General features: G+C 36.8%; 3 protein-coding genes across 11 annotated transcripts in view; 1 reads left to right on the top strand and 2 right to left on the bottom strand.

Annotated features, from left to right (window-relative positions):
- The window catches only part of LOC139119282 (thymidylate kinase-like), a 57585-nt gene extending 48572 nt beyond the window's left edge, over nucleotides 1-9013 (bottom strand). For all 4 annotated transcript variants that reach the window (XM_070683007.1, XM_070683009.1, XM_070683008.1 and 1 more), the window contains exons 1-5: nucleotides 8764-9013; nucleotides 5701-5809; nucleotides 4962-5052; nucleotides 4348-4536; nucleotides 3467-3622 (exon numbers count right to left, since the gene is read on the bottom strand). In XM_070683007.1, the coding sequence (XP_070539108.1) occupies nucleotides 3488-3622; nucleotides 4348-4536; nucleotides 4962-5052; nucleotides 5701-5809; nucleotides 8764-8917 (678 nt within the window). In that variant the 5' untranslated portion in view covers nucleotides 8918-9013 and the 3' untranslated portion in view covers nucleotides 3467-3487. The remainder of the gene's footprint in view (nucleotides 1-3466; nucleotides 3623-4347; nucleotides 4537-4961; nucleotides 5053-5700; nucleotides 5810-8763) is intronic.
- Nucleotides 9014-10881: 1868 nt separating this feature from the next.
- LOC139119279 (peroxynitrite isomerase THAP4-like) lies at nucleotides 10882-24293 on the bottom strand. 4 transcript variants are annotated; one of them, XM_070682993.1, is made up of 6 exons: nucleotides 24061-24293; nucleotides 20299-20358; nucleotides 18625-18778; nucleotides 17592-17695; nucleotides 17169-17272; nucleotides 10882-12989 (listed from the first exon to the last, which is right to left on the bottom strand). In XM_070682993.1, exons 2-6 carry the CDS (start codon nucleotides 20303-20305, stop codon nucleotides 12864-12866), a joined length of 495 nt encoding a protein of 164 aa, XP_070539094.1. In that variant the 5' UTR covers nucleotides 20306-20358; nucleotides 24061-24293; the 3' UTR covers nucleotides 10882-12863. The 4 variants fall into 4 exon arrangements, with proteins under 4 accessions (XP_070539094.1, XP_070539089.1, XP_070539092.1 ...); XM_070682988.1 differs by lacking the exon at nucleotides 24061-24293 and adding an exon at nucleotides 23718-23856; XM_070682991.1 differs by lacking the exon at nucleotides 24061-24293 and adding an exon at nucleotides 23718-23791 and having other exon boundaries at nucleotides 20299-20355.
- The window catches only part of LOC139119278 (cysteine protease ATG4B-like), a 24555-nt gene continuing 17397 nt past the window's right edge, over nucleotides 20287-27444 (top strand). The window contains exons 1-2 of one of the 3 annotated variants that reach the window (XM_070682986.1): nucleotides 20287-20417; nucleotides 23383-23585. In XM_070682986.1, the coding sequence (XP_070539087.1) occupies nucleotides 23522-23585 (64 nt within the window). In that variant the 5' untranslated portion in view covers nucleotides 20287-20417; nucleotides 23383-23521. Of the gene's footprint in view, nucleotides 20418-23382; nucleotides 23586-23789; nucleotides 23930-24377; nucleotides 24683-27444 lie in introns of those variants that run through there. The other 2 variants (XM_070682987.1, XM_070682985.1) reach the window with 2 other exon arrangements.

Below are 27444 nucleotides of genomic sequence, written 5' to 3'. Positions count from 1 at the left end.
TTCGCACAGGGCCTGCACTAAGTGTCAATGGTTGACTGTAAAGAGCGCCCTCGATGGCCATGTTCACAAGAATGCCCATATAAGCAGTATATAAGACTGCTTTTTTCCCCATTCATTAAAAAAAGTTTTACAAACATGATGAAGTATAAACAAGAATCTATCTCTTTCTCTACTGACAGTCTATATCTTCTGTGAAATGACAATGATTCTGTATGATGCATATTATGATAAATGCAAATGTTATCAATAGACCATTTTCAGTGCTGTGTATGACAAGATCTTGTCTGAATTTGGTGTTTGAGGGAGAGTCATGCAACAATGGACAGACAGAACATCATTAATGGTGTCAAGGAATTTACAGTCACTGACAAATCTCTACATTGAAAGTATTAAATTCAAATCTTTTAAATTATACTGATACATTTCTGTCAATTAAAGCTAGACTGTGAAATTTCATTATCAGTGGAAAATAGTCTATTAGCACTGTTTACTTAGGGAATTAGTTTAAATTGTTATCGAAAAGGAAAAATATATTTAATTTTATAGAATAACTTCAAATTTTGATGGCAGATACATTTCATTCGCTTTACATTGTTAGATGTGATTTTAATGTACAATATTTTAGTTCTTTCAGTGGGTAAAATAGAGTTTGACAGCAGTCACTAGAACACCACATGAGCTACCTAGTTTGATTTTGTCACAAAACAAATATGATATCCTTTGCATATCACTTCATTCAAACTAAATTAGAAAAAAAGATGGCAAAAAGGAAAGATATCATGGTTGTAAACACAGTACAAACAATATAGTTCTGAAGTCTGCCGCCCTTATGAACCCTTTATAAATATGCATTAAATATTCTTCACCTGAAAAATGTGAAGACTCCAATACTGAGAGAGAGAACAATTGTTGAAATACCATCCTGTGGATGAAAATTTCACAATATTGCAAATTGTCGAATCAGCTAGCAATGATCAAAACAATACACATTTTCCATAAATGGCATTTTTACTCATATGAGCAAAACAAAATTTAAATATAAATTTGATGATTTAATAGGTGTATACATAAAAGTCCACCTACTCACAAATCTACATTACATAATTTAAAATGTATTGAATTTGATTAAAATACTGCTCACCAATGGCAGGTTCTCAAAGATGAGAACAGCAAATGCTATACCAAAATATGACCAGAATAACAACTTGTATTTGTAATGCATATTTGTGTAATAAACTGCTAGGTCTAATTTCTGATATCTCACACTAGGCCACTATCTCAGTGACACACAGATTCAACATAACAAAGGGAAAATAGTAGTCACTGTTTCTGAAAATGTTGGAAACAAAGTGTGTAACCCACATTCACGCTTACAGGTAGGTACCATAAGGTATAAAATAACGTTTAATTGTTATGTCACAAAGCATTTGATTTCACATAACAGTACTGCTTCAAAACAGCTTGCTCATAATTCATTGGTATTGTTGCAATAAACACAAACTCCTATAAACTTTACACCCATATACTCCACTTGTTATAGTTTTAATAAGAGCTATTAGGACTATATGTCAGCAGAGGGGATAGATGACAGTGGTACAGTGATGAGTGGCAATTACAGTATAAGTTTTGTGGCTGCCATTACATAGCCCATGCACTGTGGCTGCCTGCAACTACTGCAGCACTGCCTTAGCACATGGTAAGCAGTGACGCCCATGAAAGTTAATATGGCTTCCTTAAAGCAAAGGAAAATGGTTGCAATTTGGCAACATTGACTTAAACAACCTTTTTTTCGCAAGCCAAGTTGACAGAAGTCTCCTTGAGTAGTTTGGTATAAGTCTGATGGAAGTCGGCTATTATTCCCTTAGCTGCAAGCAATAACTATGAAGTGTGATATGCATCTGTATGATCATAGTTTCTGTGCGATAAGCAATTACACAGGTAGCAGCTAATATGCAGCTACCTTTTGCACTGTGTTGAGTGAATGCATAAGAACCCTGGTAGGTATGCAGCTTCTTAAAGAGGATAACCATTGTAAGTGTTGTATATTGTTTGCTGAGCAGCCACTATGGTACAGGCAGGTACCACTGAAGTAGCTGCCAGCATACAATGCCAACTCCCATATACAACGGACAGTAATCTTGGTAACAGTAAAAGGTTGGAAAGTTGGATTGCCTTAGTACCTGGGCAGAAGTACATACTATTTATATTGCTGCGAGTGGCAGTCAAGGAAAAACAGTGAACAAGGTTGCTTGTTAATATGTATGTTATTAGTTCAGGTAGCTCAGAGTTATTAGTATATGTTATATGGTACCCTGTAAGTTAATATGGCTGCTTACAAGCAGACACTACAAGCTCTAGGCAAATATACGGTTGCCATTTTGCTATGTTTTTCATGTACATGTATAATTTCTTTTGTCAGAAAGAAACGTTTGTGTTGTAAGGGACCGTCTCAGATTGTCGCAGAAGTTCAAAAAGCGAAATTCATTCGTTTAGGGGGGGGAATTAGGAAGTTTGACCTCCATTCAATTAGTGAACTTCACTTTCGCACTTTTATTTTGTGATCACAAGTTTTCGTGTAACTGCACACTTGTGCCAACAAATTTGTAACCGTTTCCATCTCGTTTGTGCCCCACACACAATTTACCAATACTAACATTGTATCCTTAACCTTTCACTTATCAAATTCAACAAAGACAAAAGTATCATTTTTTAAATGTGCTATTTATAAGCGTATGCTCTAACCACTTGATGACTTTATTCCCACATGTTATGCATCTGGTCATAGTCGTTTTAATATGATTGAACATGCCTGGTCCCCCTTGTCAAAGTTTCTCAAATCTGATCGATTACTTTAATTGTAATGTGGCATGGGGAATGCGTCTTTAGTAGCTATAGCAAAATGCAACATTGTACCCTCAGGCAGACATAAACATTTCGCACTTTTGAAGTTTCGTTTAGGGGGAGGGGGGAGGGGGTTTTGATCAAAACGAATTAAGATTGTTTCTTGAACTTCTGCGACAATCTGAGACGGGCCCTGTGATATGATATGCCATGGTGCCTTGTGAGGTACAGTAGTAGATGGCAGTTTGCATGAATCTTTCAGCAATGCGTATAGACAAGGGTAGTTGAAAGTATTGCAGGTAGAGTGAGATTTGAAGTTTCCACTACTGCACTGTGCTAAAAATGCTAGGCGTCTATCCTTTTGTACTGACTTGACAGTAATGCCATACATGAATTTGCCTGAAAAGAAGGATATTAACTGCAGTATTATGATTTAAACATTGATCTAGGGCATGGGGCCTGAGCAAACTCCTATTGAACACATCCTATAATGTAAGCCAAGAGTGAGGTAAATTGGGGATTGATATAGATATGTGTTACCAGTGTACTGGAATTGCAGTGTCATGTAATATTTTTAACAAAAGTTTTTAACAAAAGTTTTGATCAGATTGCATGCATGCCTTACTCTCTCTTTGTGTACTCTTTTCTAACTGTTCTCCTCTTCCATCCATAGTTTACCCATTTCTTGTAAATCTTGTTGCTGTGTGCTGGTCATGGAGTCAGTCACTAAGTGTTTGATTTCACGGTGTATATCTTCTATACTCTGACTGGCATCCACTGTCTGAAATAAAATGTAAACATATTGGATGCTTTGCTACAAATCTGTGAATAAAACTTTTTTTTGAATACAATGTGCTGGAGTTATTGCAACTATTTTTGTGAGCGGGATATAGTTGAGTTATCTCCATATAAAGGAGTTATCACAAGATTCACTGACGTCAATCAAGTCTAGGAGTAAGTCTGCTGTTGAACATTTGCTCAGAGTCCATATTACAAAATGAAAACACTTATAGAAGCTGGCTAGTTTTTCATGATACAGGCAACACAGCCTCCCCATCAAAATAACTAATGTACACATACGTTTGTTGCATGTCTTTCAAAAGTGTTCTTTCGACCTGTACTTATGAAAGCAAGCATGATTCAAATGTGTTTATAAAGAGCAAAAAACCTTGGCCATAGAAGTCAACTTGAATCACAGAGACTTGAAGGCATTCTTCGCACCTTCCTCACCACCTTCCCCCCTGGAAAACATACATGTTAGACAAAAACCAAAAACCTTTAGGATCGTCTGACACTTAGATTGGCCCTAGGCATTTGGCTTTTCTCGGATGTACAGAGCAGCTACAGGCATCATGTTAACCCATGATCTATGCGACAATCTGCCGAAGGATAGTGCTGTAATTTATTCTATTTGATATTCATGTGCCCACAGACTTGGGGCAAGTCTCTCTGACACTAACCCCCCCCCCCCCCAACCCCTGACAATAAATAAGATTTTTTTCTCACCTTCCAGTCACACTCATGCAACTTTTTATAATTTTCAGCTACTTTCTTTTGAAAATCTGTTTGTTCATAACGCTCTCCTCCAAACTCTGCCCTTTTTGCTGCTTCTTCTGCACTGAGTGTCAAGTAAAGCACAAGGTCAGGCTTGGGTAATCCTTTCTCTGGCTGTTTACACCAATCAATGCTAAATCCCTACAGAAAGATAAATAAATGAAAAATAAATAAATAAATACATGAAAAAATAAACAAATAAATAAATATGTGTATGAATAAATAAATGAACAAGTGCTATAATACTTCAATATGGAACATATGTCTGTATTAAAAGTCTGAAAATCTAGCCCTAAAATTTAACCCTTTCACAACAATGGTTTGGCCGAAACCCATTGTCATCAGTGGTCATTAGGGATATCTTACAGGACATTTTGGTAAACATTTCAAAACGTTTTTAATGATCACTAGGTTGGGTATAGGAAATCTCAATGTCCCACAACAGAGCCTGTTTCAGAACCTTTATGTATCTCATTATGGACACTGATTGATTGACTAACTGGTTTTATTGATGCGTTGGGTAGCCAGTACTGAGTGATAGCACAGTTCATTTGCGACAAACTGACCTTTTTAGCAGCAGTAAATGCAACACCTGAGTATGAGTATCTGTCCACTATCAGTGTTGTACCCGATTCCATCAGTGTCTTCATTCTGGGACTGTAGAAGATATATGTGTTGACAGCATTAATTGTGTTATCAAACTGTACATGTTATGCTTGTTCCTACGGTACCACTCATGCTCATGATGCTAATATATCAGAACACATGTTCAAGTAATACCAGTACATCTTTCTGTCAATGTTGACAAAACCATAGAAATTCAAAAACTTGAAAGGTTTGATGCTCAGCAAGAATGAAGCATAGACATTTACAGGCCTTCAAAAGGTGTATTCTGTGAGAACATATTCATTTGGAGACAATAATCTTTGGTCTACCAAAATTTTCACGAATTAATGAACAATTTGTTTATTGAAAACCTGTCAAAGTGACAGTGTTCAAAATATTGTAAAAATTGTTTCCATGTTCACAGAAGCTATGGTGAACCTGTGTACTATCATGTTGTACTAGTGTAAATCTCATTATTTTGCCGTCTTGTTATCTGAAGATATCAGATGCTGTGGATAAAATGTACCTACTCTTGGAAATTTTAATGAGTAATATCTGTACAACAAATGATATATACCAGTAGTGGCAAGGTAGGCATGCAGGCAACAGCAAGTTGGATAGCGCCCTCTTGTGACACATCTTGCTGTAACAGTGCAATGATTTTGCTGTTTATTAAATGTGCGACAGTTTGATACTTACACAAGCTCCCACCTGTTTGCAGCAAATAGCAAATGTACTGCATGATCTTCCAATTCACAACGTTTCTCCAGGTAATCATTGATGACTGTACCAATAGCTGTACTTCGATCTATACAGAGTTGATAAGAAAGGTCAGTAAGGCAAAATATTCTCTTACAAGTTGCTGTCTCTTGCCCTTGTTTGGCAAGAAGCTAATTCAAGTCTGTAAGGTGAGAGTTTTGATTCTGAAATAGCCTTGTTGCAAGCCAGCTTGCAAAGCTATACAACATCTGATTTTACTATGAGAACTGCACATGCATGCAATCAGAAAGATTCATGTAGATGAAAGGAATTGCATAGTCTGGTAAGCGATATGTGTACTTCACATATGGTATTTTATAGCAATGAAAAAAGCTGTATCATAAACTTATGGCAAATAGAATGATTTGTGAAAAAGAAGATAAATAGGTTGGTTGTTATGGCAACTAGATTTAATAACCAACACAGAGTATGGGCTGATTTTTTTGGCCATTTCTTTCAGATCTGGAGTAATTTTGAAGTGCTGACTTAAACACCCTTACCAGTGCACTTCCAACTTCTACTTTTAATTATAAGACATTCATTTATCAATGACACAACATCTGGCATCCACCGGAATATCATTATTCAAGCTTTTTTGCTTGATGGCAAGCCTATATGCGCTAATACAAGCAGAGCGCTAATACATGTTGTAGACACTTATCAACTTTTTAAGTGGGAAGGATAATTGTATCATAATTGCCATATACCACACACTGACTTTCAATTTGGACATATTTAAGTTCTAGTTAATATCCGGACAACCAAACGAAGTGACATTATAACTCAGTAACAATAGCAGGGCAATCACTCTACTGTACTATAATTTCACACTTTGTTTTGTTGTCCGATATTAACCAAAGCAGAAATTAGAGTACTCTAGGGTGATTGACCTGCTATTATTGCTAAGATAAAATATCCATTAATTTTAATGATAATTTAATTTTTTAAAAACAATTTGTGATAATGAAAACACTACCATTTATAACAAAATATTGCTTTGCAATAAGAAAGAGACAGAAAATAGTTGCCATACTAGCCCATAGGCACTAATAGGGTTTGGCCTCACACTAAAAATAACAATAATCTAGTCTGCATTTGAAATGGCGACTATTCCACGATATCACAAAAAGACGAATTACAGAAAATTGATAAAGCAGGCAGGAGGAAAAAATATTGTTGTATTTACAGAGAAACCACAAATAATAATTGACTATACTTAGAAAATTGTAAAACATAATAATGAAAGACAGTGCCTGTGGAAATGCAGCTATCTGTTGGCGGGATAGTGGGCATCGCTATGCGGGTCAAAGGTCGACCCCGCCACGGATAGCTGCGGGCCAACTACCAGCGAAAGTGGGTCTATTACGACGACACAACATGTATCGGAACTTTGAACTGCAAAATAAACCAAAGTGAGCGTAATTCAATAAAATGACTTATACCTGCCTGAACTCTGATTATTGCTCATTCCCTAACTCCTTTTGTGAACAAAATTTCTGGTTCGTTTACGTAATTCGGCTGATTTTCCCAGGAGTACTCAAGATTTTCACTCCAGCAGCGAACTTTGACTTCTATTGATATACTAATAAGGAGCTGACTGGCCGTCATGCTATTCACGTTCGAACGAGCGACAGCGGGCAGTTTCTCCGCCGAAAACAGCCGATTTTGAATCCAAAACTTGCATTGATCTTCGTTTTCGAGCACACCCACCTCGCCTAGGTACACGATGTGCCCAGCCGCGCTTGTAAACTTACGAAAAAGCCTACTTTTCTCTCTCTATGCGAGGGAAGTGTTCGTATGCGCCGCCATTGTTAATCTCATTCAACCCATGAGCACTCGGGCGAAAACCAGCCTTGCTAACAAAAGAGCATCGCGATGTTGCACTCTGTAATAAATATTACTTCTAACCGCCACTCAGCTATGTACAATCTACGATGATCATTTTCTGTTGACAAAATAATTTTCTTTTTTTCTCTTCAGGAGTTTTGTATATTTCACAATTTTCTGTCGTTCCACTCCTCTCAGAACGTCGACTTTAGAAGCTCTATATCGCGCGATGCTCTTTTGTTAGCAAGGCTGGTTTTCGCCTAAATGCTCATGGGTTGAATAAGATTAACAATGGCGGCGCATACGAACGCTTCCCTCGCATAGAGAGAGAAAAGTAGGCTTTGCGTAAGTTTACAAGCACGGCTGGGCAAATCGTGTACCTAGGCGAGGTGGGTGTGCTCGAAAACGAAGATCAATGCAAGTTTTGGATTCAAAATCGGCTGTTTTCGGCGGAGAAACTGCCCGCCCTATTTCTGCAGGAGGACCAGCGGTTTTTTCTAAATCAGTCTGCAGGGCTGTGGTGGGAGGCCGTATAACGCCGGTAACACACAGCCCTGCCATGCAGAGCTATGGTACATCCATGCTTCCTACAAGTTCACGTATATCTAGTCACGAGGGTCTTTCTATGCCCAGGCGTTAGGTTATAAATATACGAATCAGACAGGCGGATCTTGCTTCCTGCATCTCCCTGACCACGGTCCCTCTTAGCTCTGCATGGCAGGGCTGTGTTACCGGCGTTTATACGGCCTCCCACCACATATAACGCCAGTAACACAGCCCTGCCACGCAGAGCTAGGTCCCTCTGTGATAGAGGGGCCGTGCCCTTTATGCTATAAAGTCCTTACCCGCGACAGCCAGTTTCATACGTACGGTACTACCATTCTGGTTTCCAAATCGCAAACCACAAGTAAACCAAGGACGGAGCATGGATGTCTAGTATCTGCATTGTAGCCCTCGGGCCGTGCGCTGGCTTCTTCTGTCGTGTTTGCTGTGTAGCGCCGGCCGATTGCCAGGACTACATCCAAACTGCTGGGCCATTTCCGACGTACTCGCTTTGGTGTACAAAAAAAAGACTCAATGATGCTGGCACGACTAGCTAGCTGTTCTACCTCAAAGGATATCAAGGAGGTAAAAAAGCCGCTACATGTACCTCCATGACGCATACGGACCACCTACCTGGAAATCGTAGGAACTCCACTTTCTGGCCATCTTTTCTCAGGGCATCGACTAGTTTTTGACACTGTGTCGTTTTTCCAGATCGGTCGCAACCTTCCAGGACAATTAGCGCGCCCCTAGCTTTCCCAATGACCCTGGACGACATCTTGATCATACGTGTTACTCTGCTGGTAAGCTTCAGTTCAGTCAAATTTGAATATAGCGCGCATTTCAGGAACTCCACGTTTGCTTGCGGGAAATCAATGAGAATGGTGACCTCTGTTGACCTGTCGATCAGGCTCGTTCGCAAAAACTTCTCAAAGGGAGTTTATCGAACTTCAAAGTTGGCATGATAAATTGAATGTGGCATGATTAGACCATAGTGGCCTCAGGCTCCGATGATGATGATCAGATGGTGATGATGATGATTAAATATTTAAAAATGAAGAAAATAAAAACATATTTGGACACAGTAAAGTTGTTGTTGTTGTTGTTGTTGTTATTGTTGTAGTTGATAGTATTTGCAGAAAAGAACAAATTATGCGCTGCAAAATTCAATACAGCCTTACTGTACACATGGAGTTAAGCCAACTGCATGCTATATACATGCGCTGCAAAATTCAATACAGCCTAACTTTACCCAAGGGATGTCACTTCATTTTCACACACTTTCTTTTCCATCGTCCAAAATGCACCTAGCAAGCATCGAGAGTGGTGAAATTCGACGTAGGGTCAAAGCACATTAGTCCTTCTCAATCATAATCAAACATTTTTACCTCTTACCGATGAAAAATTGACAAATCAGCAGGTTTTTCAACGCATCTTGTCGTAAAGTTAGGCTGTATTGAATTTTGCAGCGCATGTGTATAGCATGCAGGTAGCTTACCTCCATGTGTACAGTAAGGCTGTATTGAATTTTGAAGCGCATAATTTGTTCTTTTCTGCAAATACTATCAACTACAACAATGACAACAACAACAACAACAACTTTACTGAGTTCAAATATATTTTTATTTTTCTTCATTTTTAAATATTTAATCATCATCATCATCACCATCTGATCATCATCATCGGAGCCTGAGGCCCCTATGGGTAAAGTTAGGCTGTATTGAATTTTGCAGCGCATGTGTATAGTATAAAGGTTGTATTGAATTTTGCAGTCCATGTGTACAGTAAGGCTGTATTGAATTTTGCAGCACATACTTTGTTCTTTACTGCAAATACTGTCAACAACAACAATAACAACAACAACAACTTTACTGAGTCCGAATATATTTTTATTTTTCTTCATTTTTAAATATTTAATCATCATCATCATCACCATCTGATCATCATCATCCGAGCCTGAGGGCCCTATGGTTGGACTGTACGGAAGCTCGATATCGGGAAATGGACACACACACAAAACTTGACCCGCACACAAACAAAATTAAGATAAAAACAACGTGGAGAACCCAAGGATTGACATAGAATAGCAAATTATAGTTGATTTTAACGCAATAACTGACAAAATATTTAGGGAAGTTTTATTGAAGTCAGTATTTAGAATATTCAAATGAGATATTATATCTGAAAAGATTTTGGTCAAGGGACTGCACGTAAGTTAGCCAACAATTCACATAAATGAAAGGATAGATGTAACAATCATACCAGTACTGTTTTGGTATTCAGTTTACATAAAGATGCTAAAAGTCTTGCAGTATGTCTTTCAACTGCTCAAAATATCAGGCTTGTAGTCTTTTCAGTATGTTGAAAAAAAATTTTCCTGCATATGAAATTCAAGGCAAAAATAGGTTTTTGTCGTTTTCCATAATCTGTAGAGGAAAACAAGTAGAGGACATTTTGCAGTTATCCTGAAGTGGCAGACATATTTCTCAATCACAAAGCATACCTAAATAATTTGGAAACAACCTTGACAGTTGCTTGTTTGGAAAAAATCTTGTTTCAGTAGCTTGGTCAAAGCAAATTTGCATATATCTATATATGGTAAAAAAGAGGTTACATTTTTTTGAATGGTCTTTACAAATTAAGAATTGGCTATAAAACAAAAAATATGAAAGCATATGAAGTTTGTAAAATAAGTTGTATTTCCATTAGTAAACTGCATGTATGCATATATCAAAACTAAGGGCACCTACATAGAGTTTACACCATAATCTTTATTGCTTAATAATTCTTATAGTCAAACAAGTATCCTTTTGCCCAACAAAAGTGCTGAGTGCACCAGGATTTATCATGGTACATGTTCATCAGCTTCTAAATATTACATTAATCACTTATTATAGCCATCAAACGGTTCATAGAGAAAACTTGCATTCTTTCTTCAAACTCGGCAGAAGGGATAAAATGAATGAGCTGATCATCCAAAACCACTTACATAATTACAGTCTAATACATTTTCACACAGTGTGTTTATTAAAAAAATCCCACTGTGGTCATTTTCTCCAAGTGTCTTCTTTGAAAAACCATAAATTTATGCTTCTAAGTTGATCTTGGATCCAGAAATCATATGAATCACCCAATATGGTGCACTAATACGGGTACAACACACTATATATGCAGCAGTTACACTGGTACAACACATTAAATATGCTGCAGTTACACTAGTACAACACACTATATATGCAGCAGTTACACTGGTACAACACACTGTATATGCAGCAGTTACACTGGTACAACACATTAAATATGCTGCAGTTACACTGGTACAACACACTATATATGCAGCAGTTACACTGGTACAACACACTATATATGCAGCAGTTACACTGGTACAACACATTAAATAGGCTGCAGTTACACTATTGAATATGCTTAAAATCATCTTTTAGTAATTTGGTTAAACTGCAAATGTAGCACCAAAGTGTAATACATGTACACTGAATGTCACACTTGCTGTAACTTTACTCTGACATTTTAAAGTGAATTATTCACTAAGGAATTGCCATGTTAGGGCTTGACAGGGTATATGTCCGTCGGTCATCTGCAATCTTTTTTTGCTATTTGCCTGATTTCTTCAGTTTCAATTGTTACTGCTACTGCCACTGTTACTTGCAAAATGTGAAACATTTCATGATATTGCAAATGTAAATAGTACATGTTTGAATACACTTTTACATTTTTATTAACTTTCAGAAATACCAAATAAAGAGAAAATATTTTATCATAATTATCCAACATATTTTAACATCAGTTGAAGTAACACAGACATTGCATGTACAATACATGTATACATATTACTTCATGAACGGACATTGAGAAAACATTCTGAGAGTGATTTTGTAGCATTGTACTGAGATAGAACATAAAAAACAGAAAATATCAGAGTCTGTCAAACACTGACGAAGAAAACAGAAAAATCAATACAAAAGATTTAGAAATCATTGATTTGGACATTTTCATAAGCCTGAAGTTTAAATCATGTTAAATCCAAGAGTGTTCTACGTGTACAAAGAAATAGGAATGAAGTGATTGACAGTAAGTGATAATACTCTGTCATGTGTTGCATATGATTTTATACCTTTTCAAACTTACTAAACAGTAAATTCAAGAATTTAATACGGTTGTTGACTCACTGAAAATAAATCAGAAATCTCAGCTGCCCTAGAAGATAATTTAATATTTTTGTTAGATTCACATAAACCTAATGAAATTCCTTCCAATAGGAAAAGATTGTATGAAAATTCAGTTTTTAAAAACATTACAAAGTCAGAGTTGATATGTCAATAAGCTGTCATGGAGATTTCCCTGATTTTTGCCAATTATGACATTGACAACTTATGAAAAAAAGCAGAAAAGTGAATAACAACTGTGATGATATATTTTTAAGTATATATGAATAGCTGCCATGATAAAAGGGAGTTGATTTTCAAAAAAAGCAACAGATTGTCATCGACCACTATTATATATAATCAAAATGACTCTGCATGAGCTGTATTATATTAATTATGATAATGTCATCCTTCTTAAATTTTCACTCTGTGCTTCACTCATGCTTAGATTAAATCTTAATCTTATAGATATATACATTTTTCCCCAGTGAGTAGTAGTAGCTCTGCACGTTTGACTTCAATTCTTCAAAGGTAGTGAGCGAAGGAAAGCTACCCACTTATGCGTCATGTCTATTTATCAGCAGCGATTTTCTTGTACTTGATAGACAGATGCTTTGTAAGCGGTGTTTTGCTGGTTTCCATGGCAACTTCTTGTTCTATTTCATCAGGTGCCACCAATTTGATATCCCGGACAATCTGTATGTAAAATGAGGTGTACAGGAACAGAAAATGAATAAATATGTCAAATAAATATTTTCAGGTAATTAGTTTCACTGTCTACATGTTCTTGTAGCTCTTTGGACTATGTGAAAATGTGTTCAAAGCTGATTTGTCTGCATTTACTGATATTATTGCATGGGCTTGAGTATTTCTGGATTTGATCATATGCATGTGAGTAATTTGTGGAAGTGTCTGTATTATCTTTGTGGTGAAAATGCAAAAGTATCTTCTCTCTGTTTGTCATAGCAATTTGGACATTCCTGTTTCAATGCGCCCTCTATGCTAACCAGACATGCATCAATTAAACATTAGAAAATTCTCTCTGACACAGGAAAATGTCACATGTTTACATACATAATGGTATCGGGCTTAAAGTTTAAGTCATTCTAAAATTGACTCAAAGAGCTGGTAAGTTTAACAGGGCACACTGCTTGCCTCGTACTTGTTGTTGCTGTACTTCCAAGAAAGTGAAACAGGTAATATGACACGCATATTAGGGAGTACTAGTACATGTATATGGTATTAGTAATGAGAAGTGCAGTAGGAAAATCTTGAAACAAAGACTAGAAGCTACTTTCACAGTCTCAGTGGATGAAAAGAGTTAAATCCATGATATTCACATTCAGTACACTCAATCATTATTCCCCCTATGACCTCAAGGCAGTCATTTATGCACAACACTCCTTTAAGGTAGCTTTCCACCTTTGCGACGACCTATTTTCAAACGTGAATTTTGCCATCAAGATGTGTACTTTTACCCAAGTATTATATATCACCTGAAAGCTATTTCTATGAATATTTTTGTTTTATCAAGAAAATTAGTGTGCAATGATTTTTTTTGAAGATCTTAGTGAAAGTGTAAAGAAAATGGGTGGTCTCACGTAAAAAAGTTTAAGTCTGAGCGGAGAGGGGCTATTGTTTAGGTGTTAACGGGCAATTGGTCTTCAGAATACTGGATACAAAACCGTGTCTCAGATTTTTGAAAAAGGCCTTAGTTTTTTCATATCGTTGAGTCAAAGTTTATCCACCGATTAGTCTTACAATGCCGCCTAATTAAGCAGCAATAACTCGACTTTAAAAATCTTCATAAAGAAAGTGAGACACGGTTTTGGAGACAACCTACTTGACAAACGTCTGTAAAAATCTGGTGAACTTCCGTTCACGCGTTCTCGAGTTAAACTCTTTTGAACGTGCTGCAATGTGACAAAATGCCGAACTGAGAAAAAGGCGATTCAGTAAATTGGTTCGGTTTTTTCCTTTTGAATGGCAATAAACAATGTACTCAACCGACAAAACACTAAAACCAGATAGTGAAATCAAAGTGTTCAACTTCAAGAGTATATTCACTCATTGAAATCAGTGTCAACGGTCGAAATGAGGCTAAAAAGGGTGAATTTTGGGAGCGTTGTTCTCTTTTTAGAGCGCAATAGTAGCTGATGAGTAAATAAAGTTGGGGAGTGCCAGGGAAGGGATTATGCATAATCTGTAGACTGATTAGTTGTAAGGTTTAAATAGAGTATTAACTGTTCGACCTAACTGTCGGAACTGCTACGACATCTCGATGCCGTCTACACGAGCGCTTGGACTAATTACCTCCATGACAAGCGTACACTACAGTTTAAGTTTATGGCAGCATTCGATTCGACCTCGGAAACGACTCACGGCTGCGGAATGAAAGCGAGCCCGATGGGTGATATAGGGAAAACAATATTGGCGGACAACAAAAATATCTGCGTTTGTATGTGGATGTACATTTGCGGTGTCTGTGATCATGGAGATAAAAAAGACATCTCCATGCTGTGATTCATTACGGTTAGAGTAACCGAGGATTCAGTGAGCAGCCATTTTTAGATCTTCACACGCCTTGAAAACCGATTAACACTAATCAAACTACGAGCATTTCTGAGACAATAGTTCATCCTCACTCTGTACATCATTTCTGTGGCTGAAGACCGTTTCTGGAGTCATTTATGCTAAAATGAACCAATCGCCTGTCGGCAGCATAAAAGTCAAAGGAGAGAAGTTGAGAAAACATGAACATAGAGAAAAGTACGTCATTTCATCAAGCGCAAGTTGCATGCGATAGACCGCTCGTCAAGTGTCATACGTCACAGATAGATAACTCTCTGCTGTTGTTCGTATCCAACATGAGTACCATCGATTCCAGGCGAATATGATATCAGACCCGTCTTCATTACATGTAAATCTCAGGATTGGGATGGTGTTTTGCACTGTATTCAAGTAGTTAGCCCGTAAGCGTCTCATTCAATGGTTTACCGACCAATGATGATATGTTGATGAAAACTCAGGGCGATTACGTTATTACGTTGTGACGGTCAAATTCATATTGAAATTTGTCTTCGGTCCTGCAGCATTTTGGCTACTGCCATGATAACTGATAACAATGTTGTCGTGTCCATTCCAATAAAATCATTTGATTCACATTCGTCCGGTGTACGATGAACATTTGTTAGTCGACGTATGTTTTTACCTTGTCAAGGTCGGTTTCTCATTTAGTGATAGGGTGGTTGCATCGTACGATTATTGGGTAATAACGCGGACGAAATGGGACAAGGAAAAACGAGACCGCGGAATTGACACGACCTTGACGTTATCAGTTCACTGCCATTGTGCCAAAACGTCTGCAAACCAAAGCAGCTATTGTTTTGTGGCGTGCGATTTCTGCATCGCTAGGTATTTTGCCTTGGGAAAATTTCCTGTCGCTGTCTTGAAGCCCATGCAATTTGTTTCCACCTTGTACTTTCTAATCCCAAGTAGTTCCAGTGCCGCGATTTCTGATATTTCATTTTTATTCATCAATTGTTCAACTCACTTAGTATTCTTATCGAACGGACAATGTCGGGTTTCTAGACCTTTTGGCGCAATGTGTTTCGGCCGCACAATTTCCGACCCCAAACTAGACGTTTAGGCAACGCGACCAAAGACGTTTCGGCACTACCTGGTTGGGGAACTCGTGCCAAATGTTACAAATCAAAACACTGAGAAGTATAATGTCAGCATTCACATGCTTTAAAGTTTGTGAGAACATGGTGAAAAACCGTGAGAAAAGAGTTTCATATCATTTTCAATAGCAATAGCCGCCGACACTGTCAAAGTTTGAAAAGCGGCGCCTAAACGGCACTGTAAAAGTCATACTGGTTAGAACGCAAAGGTCACGCTAATGAATATGACTGGTCTGTCAGTTACTAATAAGTTTGAAGGGAAAAAATAAATCGTAACAGGGGTGTCGAAATGTCTTGGGGCCAAAAGAAGCCGAAACTTCGGCCGAAAGAGGCCGAATGTTGCTTGAATGTTGAAGATGTGAAGGGTGTCTGTTGCGGTATTCAAGTGTTCCCGCTGTCACTAAGGCCGCCAGTGGAACGTACCATTTATGTATACGGGACAGCCTCTTCAAAGATGTTTAACATTACGAAACTTATCCACCACTCCTGGTGCTTTTACAAAAGCACAAAAATGTCCCAGATAAAACATTTAGTGCGTAGGCCATTTGTGTAATCTGAAATTGTACCGTCATAAGTCTGACCTTGTCCGATTGTGTCGATAAATTGTGATCTTTTGGGAGCGGCCCCCCCCCCCCTATGAGAAAAACGGTAAGACCCACCTTTCGACGCCTAATTGCCAGGTACACACTATGGTCTTGACCCACGCAGTGAACGGTAGGTGCTGATGGGATTTTCACAGCGTATGTTGTCTAAGTGCATGTGAATACAGTGACGCTGCTTGCTTAGCGTAATCCCCTTGTCAATCAAGACTTAACGGTAGTCTCAAACGCCAAAATGTACACCTGTGCCTCTCGTACATTTTTATTCCAAAATTTCACCCCAAAACAGGAACTTCACGACCAAGATATTCTACACACAAGGAAGATCAATATTATAGGAATACTTTTCAGGGATAAAAGAAAAATCGTTTTTTTGACTCAAAATACCAAAACAAAGGCGGAAAGCTACCTTAAATCTGTCAAAGTCAACAAAAGTCACCTTGTTTTAGTATGAAATAACAGACATATGTGAAATTACAGTGTCTGAAAGAAGTTTGTACAGGTGTGTTTTCTATCATCCATTGATGGGATGAAGTGAATCTATTTTATACATAATTAAACAGTGCTATGAATGACAGCAGAAGTATTCCCACCTTGAGAACAGCTGGTTCTGAGGCAAATGAAATCCTGCCAATGGTGTGTGATTCTAAATGAATAGTAGAATTGTCAAGGGTACCTTCAGAAATCTCTACAATACCTGCATGGGAATCAAGGAACATATCAAACAATATCATGCAATCAACGCACCGATGAGAATGTGTCCACCTGATTGAAGGAAATGTTTTTATCTGAAGATGAGTTCGTACGGCTTTTGAGCATAAGCAAACAGGATTGTACGGAACTGTACTGAAGCTGGCCAATGGTTAAAAAATTAACATAGCTTTGCAACAAAACTGTTCATTGATATTCAAGCTAACCTCATTGCTGAATCTTACATCATTAATTGCTCATGCAGAATGAAGATAAAATATTTATAAAACACACACGAGTGTGAAAATATGAAATGGCATTCTCACCAAAATTATGTGATGCAAGGTAGGCAACTTGTGATGTTCCAGGCTTAATGCGAAGATAACCAGATTCCTTATGTAGTGGCTTGCCATCCATGGAAGCTTTTACACTGGATAAGAAGTTAAAAATAACTCACAGTCAGATTGTATGACATTTAAAGGTGGAGGACTGTGCAGAATAAGAAATATTGCAATTTTCTTTGTAATTAGGTAGAAGTGCGTGAAAAACAGTAGGAGACAAAAAGGTGTTGCTGACCTCCTTGTGAGCCACAGCTCATAGACCTATATCTCACCTACCTATTATTTGCTGCTTTAATACATTACTTGATCATATCAGACTTCACAGTTGCAGAGAGCCAACTAAGGCTGAAATGCTATCACTTCCTTTCAAGACACACTTCTTCAATTTTTTTTTACAAGTGACTTTCAAATGTTAGAAAGAATTTTTATTTATTTATTTATTTATTTATTTATTTATTTATTTGGGGTACAGTGATACAGATACATGTGTCTTAACCATTTAACCACAATGTGTCTGAATCACTGTCATGATAATGACTACATATTTTGAGTTCTTGATTTGGAAGGGCTTTGACTCACTTATAATTTCTACAAATAATCAAATGATAACAATTCGTCAATTGTTTTTACTTTTTGGGGGGCCTGGGAAGACTAAAGTATCAGTGAGAATTGTGAGGCCAGTAGGAAAAACTAGTAATAGTGAAATAACATGCAAGTACGTGCTGTGCAGGAATATGTGGAGTTGAGGCTAAGATTTTTATGGTAATAATAATCCTTAAAATGGATATCATCATTTTGTTGACATTTGTCAGCCATTTCCTGATGTGTCCATAAAGCCGTAACATAACTGATACAGGTCTATGAATTCAACCATCAAAGAAAATGTGTTCTTATTAGAAAAATAAGTATATTATGTCTATCCTATGGAAGTAATGTTGACTTTGGCCCATCATGATAACCTCTGACCTTTTAGCAAATTTGGCTCTCATGTTGTTATGAAAGGATCAAAATGGCTTGCCTGAAATTCAGCATTGGTTGTCCAACGTGGCTGAACTCAATCACATCATTATACTGGAATGTTTGGATGGTCGGGTACATCCCCGTAGCTGTCTCCGACTGCCATCTTCCTAGTAGCCATGACAACGGCTTGATAAAATCATGCATGGGTACCTCTGCAGAGGAAGACATCATAGTAACTGCATGTATGACTGTTCGGTGAAATCACACAAAACCTCAGCAAAAGGAAGCCATGCATCAACTGACCCTTGTTGCAAATTATTTCTGGATCAAAATTTTAATATTCATAATGAGCAAACTTTCTAAAACGTTAGTTGAATATTTCAGTGAAAAACGTAACAATGATACCTTCCTGTATTTCATAAAAATTAAAATAATCATTGATCTCTAAACACTTGGATGATCTTTACAATGTTTTAAATGATAATTCTGATGTAAAACAGAACAAACGCAACAGTGCCTTCCTATCTGTTAATCATTATGTAAATGATATTTAAAATTTGATAGACCCTGTCAGCTGTTGTGGAGATTAAACAGTCCATATTTGTCAGGTGGCCTGTTGATATACAAAGTAACCAACTAGCCCTCAACATAGAGGTTATAAAGAACAGAATTATATTTCACTATGACTGTGCTTCTAGCATTGGTTGAGAAATGTACTCAATTTCAATGTCCCTCAAAATATAGCATTCAATGTTTATACGTTCTGATGTCAGATACAGGTCTGACAGCAGCAATGCAAAGTTCCAGGATTTGTTGATGCCATTGTAAGTGGTGACTCTCACATGTTTAAATCAAATATATGATGTAATTGGAGTTTTATCAGGAAAAGCTGAACGCTAAAATTTTATTTATTGAAGTTTTCAGGCATAGAGAATTACCATGTACTCATAATTTTAAATTACAGACACCTTTACTTCAATTAACATTTGGAAAGTCTCATTGATACTAATGCTAAAATAGTATTGTGCCAAATGAAGGAAGAAAATTTAGTTTCAAATATATAGGTCATATCATAAACTTTACCATAATATTTCAGGGAAATGAATCATTTTATTTTTGAATCATATAAATCCTCTTACAGTTTTTTAAATTTTGTAAATTTAGCTGAGATAGTTCATCTTAATTTGCTGGGGAGGTGCCAATACAGTCTGCATTACATGTAAACTTTGAGACAAATATCCAAAGGGTAATATGATATAACCAATCACCATTGGGCTTTGTAATTGTCATGGGGCTGTTGTTATGAAAACTGTAATTGGACCTATACAAATAGCAATTTAACAGTTATGCTTGACACGCCCGAAATGTTTAATTAGAATGTTACTAAAAATGTGTACACTGGCTGTGGGCATAAAAAGTAAATTTGACAAAAATTGAAGGAGAATGTTGCAGTGTGAATAACTGCAACGAGTATCTCACATATTTGACAATATTTACTCATGTTGAGTTCCTGTTCATAAGTTTACAGCAAATAGAGTTTCTCTCTATCTCACCTATGTTTTATTTCCCTGTTGAAAGTTCCAACTACAAAATGGAAAATAGCAGTTGCACTATGAAAGCCGTCAGGTGACTGTGTGGTAATAATTGGAACAAAGGTCATGTTGGTAAATAATGTAAGCATATGACGACCTTTGACCTGTGACTGATGTATTAAAATAGCATATCCGCCTACCTGTCATTGTACTTGTTGTAGTTGCACTGTTCTATCTGTTTTCACCACAAAGGGCATCTGCTGCACAGGAAAAAAAACAACCAATAATTCAGTAAGTTTGATTGGATATGAACTTGAAGGTATGTTTTCACTATGTTGACCTTACCAAGTTTAAGTTGTTTTTGATAAATTGTCTGCAAACAGAACAGGTCGTTGTCTCACCATTATACAGCTTTCAATATCGTTCACAATGACAGTTTCCACTTTGTACCTCTCTACCCATATCTCATGCATATTCACAATAAAAATTTACTGGCTCATTTTACTCCAAAACTTCAATCTCTTCACATTAATATGTTTACAACACTTCATCTGTTTGTACTTTGACTAAAATCAGAATTTCAAAGTCTGAATATACACCTGAAACATTTCTCATAAACCTAGCTGTACTACTATATATATATATATATATATATATATATATATATATATATATATATATATATATATATATATATATATATATATATATATATATATATATATATATATATATATATATATATATATATATATATATATATATATATATATATATATATATATATATATATACACTAGTATGTTAGGGATGATACAGATCTTCTAAGTATTTAATATTGGTAAACCATAAGTGACAACTAAGAACAGCCTGATGTAAGCTGTGGCAATAAATTGATCAATCAATCAAGCAAGCAATCACACTGAGTTAAATTCAAATGCCAACTGTCTATGCCTGTCTGGTTTATTTTAACCTTGTAACCATTCATACAGAGTGGGTCAATCTGGCCATGATCAATGGCATTGTTCTGACCTTCAGCATAGTGCACAATGAGGTCATAGAAAATTATAATATAAAACGCACCGGATCTGCAGAAGGAGTGGCTTTAACACTTGCTGTACAAGTGCCCTTTGTACTAAACTCAAACATGACGTGGTCATTATACATATATACATGTAATAATATTGATTTTCTTAGTTTAGCTTACACAGTAGTCAATAAAGAAAACAATGTCTCATGTAAATCATATGTGATTACATTACACTGCTGACCATTACACTGCCAAAATGATACAGTAGGTTGTATGTCATATATACTCGGGCAAATTTTTTCAATCATATATTACTACGGTAATTGAAACAGGATTTAATTACATACTTCACTTAATAGGCCTATATTATTCATTAAATTTACAATCATACAACATAGTGAATGTCTCTACAGCACAGACAGAGTTATTTTGAGCTCAAGCCATTCACAATCATAATTAACATGAATGAAGAATTCTAAACAAACTGAAACGCTTGCATAACACCAAGCAAAGCCTTATAAAGTAGGTCAAATGTACAACTTGAAAGTTTTGGAAGCCCACATACTGATCTCCTAAGGATTAATCAACAAATAACCATATCACATGATGATTGAAAATGAATGATAATAATTACATGTAACCTAATTTTTAAACACAGTGGCATACTTATTTCTAGTAATTGCTTGACGTTAATTGTACAACCATAAGTAGTATCAGGCTCCTAATAGAATTTACCTGGTATTTCTCTGGTTGAAATGACATGAAGTATCCTATTTTGGGGTTAAATTAGTTATACAGCTGTTTTATCACATGCATCCACAGTTTATTTTAAAACCCTTTGAGTGCAAAAGCCAATTTTTGTCACCTTTATAAAATGTACTGCAGTCAATTTTTTCTGTTTTTTTGCCAAAATTTTGATGAAAAGCTATAGTCGATGAATTATGATATCCATTTGGACCAAAATTATGAAAAAACTTACAGAAAAGTTCACAAAAATTGGTAAAATATTGCATTAAAATTTTGGAGAGCAAAATTACAGCAGTCAAAGGGTTAAGTAGACCATGGGGTTTCTTGCTAAGCAAGAAGTCATGTTCGTTTATAAACTTTACCCTGACATCATGCATATTGAACTTAATGAATGAAACACTTGCTTTTACAGACCAATTGTATAATTGTTCTGTCATAAATTGGTCAAATAAAATTATTTCCGAGGCAAAAATTTCAGAGATAAACTTTGTAGTCCTGAAATATCAGTGCACTCTACAATATACAAATGCTAAGAGTTAAACTTGTCCTGTAAATAAATGTTATTGACAAACTTGGAAATTTATTGGATCTTTACAGCTTTATTGCACATATGATAACACAGTCAATGTGCATTGCCAGGAACATATGTCTGCTGTTCTGTTAACCAAACCCAATGAACATTAAAAAGGATAGCTACATTACTATATCTAAGGCACATTTTTCAACCAATTGATATTAAAAACATTAACTTGAGCACACTTTGCCTTGGAGAGCTGAAAAAGTATTTTTATTTAGTCTTTTAGGCTCATATAAAACAAATTACTGATTGACCAATCACAATAGGTTTTTACAAAATGATAAATCTTTCATTGTTTAGGGTGAGCAGCAGAAAGCAGATATGTGTAGGAGTACAAAGACAAATTGTTTGTTAGACATCGCAAGACTTATGAAGACACATAAAGTGTTCAATGAATGCTGTATAAGGATTTAAAATACCCATTAAGTTTGACTTTATGGGATGAGAGATTTTTGACCTTAAAGGTTCCGAATAAAAGATATTTTTCATAAATCAGTGATTTCTTATGAAGTGTTCACTTTCAGCAAAACTCAAGGAATATGGTTTATGTTTGATGCTGCTCTGTAGACTTTGGAAATATTACCATTCTGACATGTGGACAACAAGTGTATGTATGATGACAAATGTCCACTTCTACATACGATGATGATGCCCGGGTGATGATGATGATGAAGATGATGATGATGACAACGACACTCAATACCTGGAAGATTTTGCCACCAAATGACCAGTAAAGCAGTTCACTCATGCCGCCTGTATCAATAACATACATACCATGGAGGTACTGGTACCTACATGATACATACATACTAAACACGGTCCATGATACTATTAAGTAAGGGCATACATGATGGAGTCAAAGTTTTTGAAATCAATAAATCTGCTTGGTAATTACACTAGACGATCATTCTGTCTTTTCGTTTTTCTTAGGCCCTGCGGCAGACGATGAAAACATTTAATAGACGATTTTAACGATAAACGACGAATGTTACAACTATTTAAAGTACTATTTTGTACAGCTACTTAGAAGTTGACCGAACTGTACTTTCCGAACAAGCAGACGAATAAAATGGCTCATCTGCATTATTTGCACCCACAAGTCGCTCCAGGTATTTACATCGATCTATTTCAAGGTAGGTTGGCATCTTTTGTAGCTTCTATCTCTTGAATTTATCCATACCGGGAATACAGGGGCACAAAGTTATCGTCCACCACATGAATAATCCACTCGTAATTAGTCAGATGTAGAAATAGGACATACGTACCATATCTGGGAGCAAAGCTTCCGGTACCACGTCCACTATGAACACAATGAAGTTGGCTGTACCAGATGTAACGTTCGTTTTGGTTGGTAAATTTCATGCTGGTAATGAACTTTACGCCAATCGAAAGCTTTGATGCAAATATTAGCTGGGCATGCGCCCTTTGAATGTTGTTGTTCGCTTTTACAAAATGGACGACGCTATGAGTAATTCGGGTAAGTGACATCAGCCAGATAAAAATGCTTGATATATTCGTTTAAAGGACAAGCATGTAGAAATCGTCAAACGAGTTTCAAGGTTGATAAACGATGTATATCAAAATGTATAGTGATGTGATTTTTCTCACCCAGTTGACTACAAATTGCTTGTTCGACAGCCGATTACGGTTACTGATCGAGCAGATACCTTCACACTCACAGCTGACGACGTCGACAACGGCGTTCCTTGACTCACAGAGCATTGTGTGCCAGGCACTGTGACGAGTCAAAGCTGGGATGTGAGATCATTTGCAAGAACATTAAAAATGTTTATGGTATAAAACATGCTGATCATTGGTTTTCGCTTTCAGTTACGAATATAGTTTTGCCAGTGATAGTGTGAATGTTGGCCGAGCCAGGGTTTCACTTCCTGTCTGGGTTTCTCTCACCAGCCAGCGGGTGTTATTGTATTGAAATGCAACACACGAGGGTATTGTTATCCCGTCTCGTGACCATTACGTTTGCCAATGCCTTGAATGCGCCAAAGCACTAGTGCCCGTCAGCAGTGTCTTATTCCCACTCTTGCCAAGCACCCGACCATCCTCGGAGCGGTCCGCCCTTTTTGAACCATCGATGGCTGGAGTTGGATGGATGGGACTGGACTATATCATTTCATAAACTTTCACAGCATGTTTATAGATCCCACCATTGTTCTGAACTGTGAACGGGTCCAAGCATTGACATCCCGCCGTGGGACGTCGTCTACGCATGGTTAAGTAGTGATTTTACTTTTCACATCCCAACTTTTAACTTGCTGATTTTTTGATGGCCAGAAAAGGTATTTGACGTGGAGGAAACGGGAAAGGTGCAGTGTCTTCTGACATTTGTGTATGTCCTTCAGCTTACAACGAGCTCTCATAGTTACGCCTGGAAGTTTACTATCTAGGCTTCGCAGTTGTTTACAGTATGTTAGATGTCATACATGTAGTTTACACAATGTAGAGGGATGGGTCAGATCATGTGATGGTGTTGCATCTGAAAATCAATTGACTGATCAATGCTTCTCAAGATTCTGCCTTTGCAAATTATGTATTATGGTTGTTAGTGTGTTTCTTTGACTATAGACTAGTTTCTATCAAATTCAATATACCAATGTTTTCACTTTTACTTCAACTTCCCAAGTAAGTCTCATGGACTTCCACTTTACAAGAAATGAATATATGCATTGTGTAGAGTGCTTCCCTGAATGCATGTATTTAAGTGGACATAGCCAAACTTTTCATCATAGGAAAGTGCAGTTCCTGTAAACAGTTGTTTCAGGAAAGACACAATGTTGCTACAGTGGTAATGCTGTTAACTCTACAGGCTGATTCAATTAAACTACAGTACCGTATAAATTAGCAGATGATATGTGGTAATGTGGCATCAATATCATGGACATTGACATACATGTGGCTGTAGATATACTTCATGCAATTCCTTGAGAAATTCTCATAATTGCATTCATGTATGGTTAAGCCATACCACATCACTTGTAGCCGTGTCGTTTTCTATGGAAAATATTAAAGTCTTACCAGGGAAAAACAATACAAAGAACAGAGCTTTGTTTTGACTTGCTCCAAGTCTGTGGGCATATAAATATCAAAACAGAGTAAACTTAAGAAATAAACTGAAGCCAACTGTCACATTGATGAGTTGATCATGAAATTGAAACAATTTGCAGACTATCAAGTATGTTGTGGGGTAGACGCTATTGCTTAGCCAGCCAGTAACAACTGTGTACATCAGAGAAAAGCCAAGCAACTATAGGGCCAGTGTAGGATTTGTTGATAATTCATAAGATGCCAGCTTGCAGACACTTATATGCATGTGTTCACAACATGGCCATAATGTTGAAACCACACAGACTGGTGTGTTTGACCATTTGAAGTCATAATGTAGAGGCTAACGTACATGCTGTAAATGTGTTTTTGAAAAAGTCAGGATTGACATTTTGAAAGTGTACAATATGATGTCTCAACTGTGTCCCTGATAACTTATAGTAATCACATGACTTGGACACACACAGACAAGGTTATTTGTCCTGAAGCCTATTGTTCATACCAAGGTCACTGAAGGTCATCCTGGGAATAACAGTTTTGTTGTTATGAATGGGTTTATTGTACATCAGTGCAAGTTGCCGACAGTGTTCACTAGTCTGACCCAGATTTAGTTGTGTAACCTTGACAGCTGTTTGTTTAACAGCCATATTGCATTTTATGTTGTATTTTGTCCATTTTGAAAAGTAAACTATGGTGTAAGATTTCCCGACAAACAACACTGTGGCAGAGTAATGTAATATTAACAGCTTCAGTGATATCACTAAAATTAAGATGTTATTTCAATCCCAGTGCAAGTTTAGTAGTGTCAGCTGTAAGCCTCCACGCAATGTTACGGTGGTTAAAATGGTGCAAACCCATTCAAAAAAAAAAATATTTCACATTATGTACATTTTTGGGATGTTTAATAATGGATGCTAGAATTTCAATGGTTTAATAGTCCTAGGTTGGCTTGTGTTTATCTTGAACCACTGTACTCTACACAATTCACTGCAAGGTTAATCAGTTGAAGTAGCATTTTTAGTGGTTTAGCAAGATTTACACACACCAATGACAAGGTTCAACCTGTTTGCCTCAATTCCCTGTACACAAGGTTGACAAATATAACAATGGGTTTGGGCCAAACCATTGTGGTGAAAGGGTTAAGTTATCAGTGTCTGTCTTCCCTGATGAAGTGTATGAATAGCCTTGAATGATCTTTGAAAAGTACACCAAGAGTAATATCAAGCATTGACCAATGAAATTTAGTGGTTGCCTATAACATCGGCTAATGAAGAGTTCAAGATCTCACAGATTTTTAATCACTGATTCAACCCTTTCACAACTATGGTTTGACCCGAACCCATTATTTACAATGGCAAAAATGTATCTGTTTTCAAGGTACTGTGAACAGGTTAAGATTTCTCTTTGTCAATATGGTATGAAGTAACAGTATACTTGCAGGAGCACTTCCTCTTTTGCTCTGCAGTTTGTTTTCAAAACATTGCATCCACAATGCCATCACTGCACAACAGTGTGTTTTCTAGGTCTAATACCATAAGGTGGTGTCACGTAAATACAATAAAATTTCTCAAAATTTTTTAGTACCGGTAGACTCAGAAGTCCCGAAAGCATTGGTATTAGAATGTATTAGGCTTTTCATTTTTGCTCTTCATGCTTGTCAAGTCTTCATTGAGTACATTTTTCATGGGATATCATTGACATTGTGATGTGCATTTCGTGTACAGTATGTATGTATGTATGTGAATGTTGACATACATGTGTATTTACATACATATACAGTCAAACCTGTGTATAGTGGTCACCGCTCTGTTAGGGTAACCATCAAGATAGGTTTGACTGTATTCTTGCTTTGTAAGGTTGTCCATCATGTAAATTTCAAGTCGGCGGTGTATTTCATTAAGGTACATGTCATTCTATTCAAAGCATATTAGA

This window comes from Ptychodera flava, chromosome 19 (genome assembly GCF_041260155.1).
Source record: "Ptychodera flava strain L36383 chromosome 19, AS_Pfla_20210202, whole genome shotgun sequence".
Classification (NCBI taxonomy): Eukaryota; Metazoa; Hemichordata; class Enteropneusta; family Ptychoderidae; genus Ptychodera; species Ptychodera flava.
The sequence above is the reverse complement of the archived record's forward strand: the minus strand, read 5'-3'. Positions and strand labels throughout refer to the sequence as shown.

Coding starts and splice junctions, on each gene's coding strand:
- LOC139119279 (XM_070682993.1), bottom strand. Junction 17,696..18,624: donor CAACCAATGCTGAATTTCAG/GCAAGCCATTTT, acceptor CTTCTTATCCAG/TGTAAAAGCTTCCATGGATG. Junction 17,273..17,591: donor CCTTGCATCACATAATTTTG/GTGAGAATGCCA, acceptor ATTCCCATGCAG/GTATTGTAGAGATTTCTGAA.